The sequence below is a fragment of the Anneissia japonica genome, unplaced genomic scaffold, assembly GCF_011630105.1.
Source record: "Anneissia japonica isolate Jap-2015-1 unplaced genomic scaffold, ASM1163010v1 scaffold287799_len804019_cov200, whole genome shotgun sequence".
Taxonomy (NCBI): Eukaryota; Metazoa; Echinodermata; class Crinoidea; order Comatulida; family Comatulidae; genus Anneissia; species Anneissia japonica.
In genome coordinates, this window is record NW_022716884.1 from 140,585 (window position 1) to 147,165 (window position 6,581).

General features: G+C 32.8%; 1 protein-coding gene across 1 annotated transcript in view; it reads left to right on the top strand.

Moving 5' to 3' along the window:
* The window catches only part of LOC117110038 (leucine-zipper-like transcriptional regulator 1), a 48,571-nt gene that overhangs the window by 16,240 nt on the left and 25,750 nt on the right, over nt 1–6,581 (top strand). Inside the window, exons 6-7 of the mRNA XM_033252604.1 lie at nt 4,777–4,885; nt 5,640–5,723. Coding sequence (XP_033108495.1) covers nt 4,777–4,885; nt 5,640–5,723 — 193 coding nt within the window. The remainder of the gene's footprint in view (nt 1–4,776; nt 4,886–5,639; nt 5,724–6,581) is intronic.

Genomic DNA, 6,581 nt, shown 5'->3' on the forward strand with positions numbered 1-6,581 from the left:
TTCTAAAGCCCTGCCCAGACTATCAAATTTTGACAAAAACAACATGCCTAAATATGGTCATGATGACATCATATCAATACCATATTTAGGCACATCATGTCTATTTATGGACATAGGTGTACAACAGTTTGTTGTCGAAGAAAATTTGATAGTGTGGACAAAACATAAGGTGGACTGAATAATTTTAAGCCACCTCTCTGTACTGTACATAGGGCGAGCATAGTTACCCTAAAATCAGCTGATCAATCTCCCTCATTATTGTGTTTGGCCTTCAGACTATTACTAATAGTTTTTAAAGGATTCATTTTATTGGTATTTCAAGAGATCCAATCTTAGGAATTTTAAGTCATTGCCCTATCTTCTCTAAGAAATATTGGCGCCAGGGCAGATCTGAATTTTCTTACTAGAGCTTTATTATGGGTATTTTTTATTTCTTATAACAATTATGTCACACATTCAGTGAAATGATGTGGTTCGCCAAAGCAATACGGATGCTTAAAAGAAATGACACATTGGTTGTGGTTAATTTAGGTAGCAAAGTCATAGTTTGCAGTTTGCATTTTTATTAGGAAAAAATAATAAAATGTATAATTTAATTTTTACTTTTTTTACGTTATACAATTTTGACGTAGTAACATTATTTTTTAAAATAAAGAATGATTTGGTGGGTTTATATAATTTAAAGTAAATATTATGTATATATTTTACTAGTTTTAATTATTTTTATGTGTTTAATACAGTATATTATATTTTTAATTTATTTATTTTATCAAATTTTTAAATATTTAAAAAAGAAACATTTGAATTAAATTTACTATTTTATTCTGTCACACACAAACAGACGTTTGTGCAATGGCTGGTTGAAAATCCTGCATCTTTACAAAAATACAGTAAATATAGTAGTAAATAAAATTATATATGGGGTATACTAAAATTGATTTATTTTCTCCATGATGAAATCCTAATAATTTTTTTTTTAGTTTATGATACAAGAGAAAAATGTTAAAATAAATTATATTATTATAGAAGCCTGTGCCTACACAAAACAAGAGGAAATGAAATTTGTTGCTACAGAGAAAATGGATGTGCGAGGGGATGAGAAACTAGAAACTTTTTTCATTTGGCCTAATAGTTATCCTTACCCCATCCATTCCTTCATTTATTTAAAATAAAGCTGTAACCCTTTTTTTTAAATTCTCTTTTTATAGTCTTGTTTGAATAGGTATTTAGTGTATATATCATTGTTAGTCCCATTTCTGTCCCCATTCCCTTATCCAGGGGAGGGTTAGTTTTATTTTTAAGTGAATCTCCCTCTGGTAAAACCAAACCACCGATTCCATTTTGCCTAAAAAGCATCAAAATTACTTAACATGCTAGAATCTAGAAAGCTTCAGCTCCATGTTTTATAGGGTGATTCTGGACCTTACCCAGTGCCACCCTCTCCCACAAAAGATATATTCTCCTGGAACTTATCCAGTGCCAATGTAAAACTCGACCCATTTAAATTTTAAATAATCATTCATTGGTTTTTCTCACAGCTAAAAAAAACATATCTACTCCCTACAGTAAGCTTTCTATGAGACATTGCTGATTTATCAGCGTACCTTCTACTGTAGGATGTTCTTAAAATATGGTATAAGCTGTAAATATGGTTTAAAAGAAACACTGCTTGGAGTAGGTAGATGTGACAGAAATTTAAAGGAAGCAGCCGAAAGTCATTGTTCTCATCTTTGATTATTCTCTCGACTATCTAAGAAGGTTGCTTTTCACTATACATCTTCCTTAGGAAATTGATCGTTAACTTAAGTATTAAGACACTGTAATTGGTTAGCCAAGCCTGGCGTCACATGAGCCACAGGCCTTTTGTTTACATGGCATCAATGTGCTAGGAATCACCTGCTGGTAATTGTAACATTCCAAGTAGCTTAGTCAGCACTTGCAGGTTAGTCTATTGTTGACAGGGGATACCTCCTGTATTTTGGAGCTTTGGAGTACTTTGACACCTAAAACAATTCAGTAGTGGGCTATACTCATGCTGTAGTCATAAACCACTGGTATTGCTTGAACCCTGCCTTACTTAGCTTGGCTATACTGTACATTCACCCTTTCTAATTCTTTATTTTCATTATTGAAGAACCAGATAAGCTATCAATATTTTTTTTTTAACTTTTAGTTTATATTATATCCAGGCAGTAAATTTATAAATCATGTAACATTGTGGTTGATACTCAGACAGTATAAAATATGTGGAAACTTCTGTGCAGTTATGATTATATACTGTACACTCAACATAAAATGTTTCATTGTTAAAATGTTTTTGTTGTACTGTTATGATGTGAGTAGTACAGTATTCAATGAACAAAAGCTACAAAAACATTTTATTCAAGAAACAAATGCTTTCACCATAATTCTTAATCTGCTGTTAAAGTTATGTCATTTTTATTGGGCCTAATGTATGGGCTTCTCAAATAAATTATGGTATGAAAATGATATTAAATCTTTTGAACTTGGATGGTAGCCAAATATATCATCTTGGGTTTTTTTTTTTTGTCTTTAACGAGCAAGGACCAATGTCCCATCCTGTGTTACCAGTTTTTTTAAAAATCCTTTGTTATGAGTCAATGACTGAGAAAATGATCTCATATTTAATATCCTGAGTGGTATCCTATTGGGCTACCCTGGACGACGGCTTCCTAAAAACACAAAGGTACATACATCTGTGGCGTGTTAGCAGTAGTTACCTATAGCTTATAAATAAGCGTTAATAATTGATAGCCATTATAATATATTATTTTTATGTAATAGCTACTTTTATGTTGCGCATACAGGCATTACGTCTAAATAATGACGATACAGATAATATTTCCACAAATAATGAAAATGATAAGAAGTAGTTAGGCAATGGTTGTAGCTCAGAATGATTATGAACCTTAATGTCGGGGGTTGGAAACGGGGGCGGGGGAGGGCAAGGTACTCTATGAACTTTTGACTCTTTCCACCAAGGAGTGTGTATTATGTGGGTACTGCTGATTTATTGCAACCAATTATAGAATACTCCCCCAGGGAGTTGAAATGTGTTCAATCTGGCATCATTCTAATGACTGGGGCTCTGTGAAGAACATTATATTTATACCTATATTATTATTATTATTTAAAATGATGAACTTATACTTTAGTTCTTGATAATTCAAAAATGGGATAGTAGAAAACAAATTCTATTAATCAAGCATGGGTTGTCTTTGGCTCTTGTCTTATCACTAGTTGTGTAGAGCATTATACTGTACCAATATTATTAATATTATTATTCTTCTTATGGTGGACTTATAAAGCAAATATTGTTGTGACCTTTTAGTTCTTATATTACATGTTGGTTTCCTATTTGTTCATCCAAAAGATTTTTTTGGGGGGCGACTGAGGGGGTGTAAGTAATTTTTTTTGGGGGGGGGGCGTGTGCCACCCCTAAATACGCCACTGCTATACTGTACAATAGAGGGTATTATTACCTACATTTGTCATACCTACTGCACATAAGATACAGATAAGGTTTTGTTGGTTTTTATGTTTTTTTAAATAAAAATCAGCCTCAACTTGTTCTTTTTTGTTCTTATTTTTTAAGTAATTTCAGTCTCAGTGTTCTTATAAAATGTGTTTTATATAAAAAAGTGTATACTCTATTCAGTGGATTCAGATTAATTTTTTCAATAATGATATAAATAGTAGCAAAAGCATTCTATAATCAAGCATGGTACGTCTTTGACTCTTATCTCGTTTGTCATTGAACAGAAAAAATCCTTTTTACCATGTAAAGTGTGTAGTGAAAAGAGATAGTGTTTAAACAGCAAGATGGCTTAAGTGCGATATAATGGGGATGTGTTTAGAGGAAGTGATCCATTCCAAGCAAATGTTATGAACTCCATCTGGGAGTTGGTAGTCTGGACTTGGCCTAAATAATAAGCTTCTTATTGTTCACTTGGTGTCCCAACTGAGCCATTAGCAAGATGGAAAGCAGTCGGAGTAGAATATTGTAAGAATAGTCTGACATTTAAATGACAATCCTAAGTTGTATTTTTTTTATCAGCAGCATCATTGTTACTGTATTATCATCACTTATTGTCATTCATGATCATTATCATTGTCATCATCATCATAATCATCCTTGTTAATAAGATCATCATTTTCACCACTGCCGCCTCCAGCATCATCGTCATAACATCATCAACGTCATTATTATTATCATCATCAACGTTATCATCGTCATCATTTGCATCATCAACATTAATGTCATGATCATGATATGATCATCATCTTCAATATCATCATCAACTTCAACAAAATAACCAACATCTTCGTTTCTACTATCTCTATAAGCATTGTTGTCACCAACGTACAGTACTGGTGTTGTCATCGTTATCATCATCATCATTTCACCGCATGACCGGCATTTGGAGGCATTGACCTTTAACCCTGAGAATTTTTTTTTTTTTTTTTTTTTTTCCACATCACAACTTAATGCATAAGTATAATATTTTGGCTTGCTCCAAACCACTAAATGTACTACTGTTTAGCTATAATAGTTTAAAGATAACATTTGTAGGAATTTGATCAAGATACAGTAATCTTTGTGGTCGGAGGCACAAACAATTTTTGTCTAGGCCTGGTAGTTATAATTAATCATCATCATTATATGAGAAAAGACCATGGAAAGAATGATCAGCTATTGAAACATGCCTTATTCTATCTTCTATCATAATTTCACCTTCTCTTATTCTTTTACAGGTGGATACACTGGAGATATTTATTCTAATTCTAATCTACGAAACAAAAATGACCTGTACGAGTACAAGTTATCCAATGGGCAGTGGGTTGAGTGGAAGTTTGAAGGAAAGTAAGGACCAACACAAAACCAAACTTTTTAATATAATTTATGAAGAAAAATTTCTGAATATTATTCTCTTCGCATTTCAAATTTTCATTTTTGCAAGGTTACAATATAGAGGTCATTCTAACCGTGACTTGTATTTTTATGGTGAAACATTCTTCTGGAGTGATTTTGCAAATTCTTAGCTTGTCTAACATAACATTCATGGTTTTTTTTCTCTTTACTTGGTCCCAGTGTACATAAGTGGGGTTATACCCAAAGAGTCTTACACATTAGTAATTTCCTACAGGTAGTGTCGCGTACGTCCCCGCTAAAAATATGAAAGTGAAATCCTGGGTCTATTTCTATAAGATTTACGTCAGTGAGAGGAAAGTTAGAATCACCTGTTTTAATCAGATGAATTGCAGTGCGCAATGCGTCTCATAGTAAATTCCAAGTGGACTCTCATACCATGAATCAATGTGTAGTCATTAGGAAATAGTTTCCGGCATAAGAATTCATTAATTGATTATAGCGTTAAGAATTTGGCCCAAAAAAAATGCAGTAATGTTATGAAGAAATATTTAACCCATAAATAATATTTCCAACTGCCATTCAAAAAAATAGAAAAATGTAAACTATACAAAGATATTATTAGACATTCAAATGTATTGTCCATGTCATTACTTACTGATTGTTATTATATTATAATTGCTGGATTCTTGTTTTATGTCTTTATTTTAATTCTAAATAATTTCATCCGTTTTTTGACCCATTGCAGACAACCTCCTGCTCGCTCAGCTCATGGGGCAGCTGTCTATGATGACAAGCTCTGGATCTTTGCTGGGTATGATGGCAATGCGAGGTATGTTACCGCCAATTCCGGCCTACCAACTGTTAAAATGTTTAATCATATCTGACAGACTTCTATGTTCGATTTAAGCATTTTATTACTTGTGGAAAGATACATGTATGGAATTTTATGATTGAAAGAGAACATTAAATGGTTGTAATTATTTATATAAATTACATGCATCAATCAACTAAGGCCAAGTCAAGATAAAATGATATACACTGGTTTCCCTGTTCCAATTCTTTTTTGCCGCCACTAGCACCAAATCAAATATCACATGTACATTATCTGTAACCCAACATTAGTGGTCAGTAGGAAGCAAATAAATAAAAATTTTGTTTTTTATTCCCTTAGTGAAATTCACAATGTCCCCCAGTACTCTATATAGCCCAACAGTGGTTACCTGGGGAAAGGGAAATAAAAAAGAATATTTAAATTTTTTATTTTTTTTTATTAAATGCCTCTTGGGGCATGCGCAAGGCTTCCCAATGCTGGTCGCGGGGTCATGCACTTTTCCACCCCTGCAAAACAGTTTGTGGAAGGCATTTACAAATGATGTGGCCCCCCCCCCCCGGCACTTTCTCACTAATTGGCTCCATGACTCACTTTTATACCGCTCTACAATTTCAGATGCCTTTTGATAATAAAATGCTATTCATTTTCCCATTTAAAATAAATCATGGCAGAACTTCATCAAATAGTTACTGTATATTACATTTTGATAGTAGTGTTTTTATTTGAATGGTGCAGGCAGAATATGCTTTATGAAATCAGTTGAAAATAAAGTTCAAGAAATATAACTGGTATATGTTTTACTTTTTAAATTTTTTTCTACTACTTAGATTAAATGATATGTGGTGTGTGTCATTG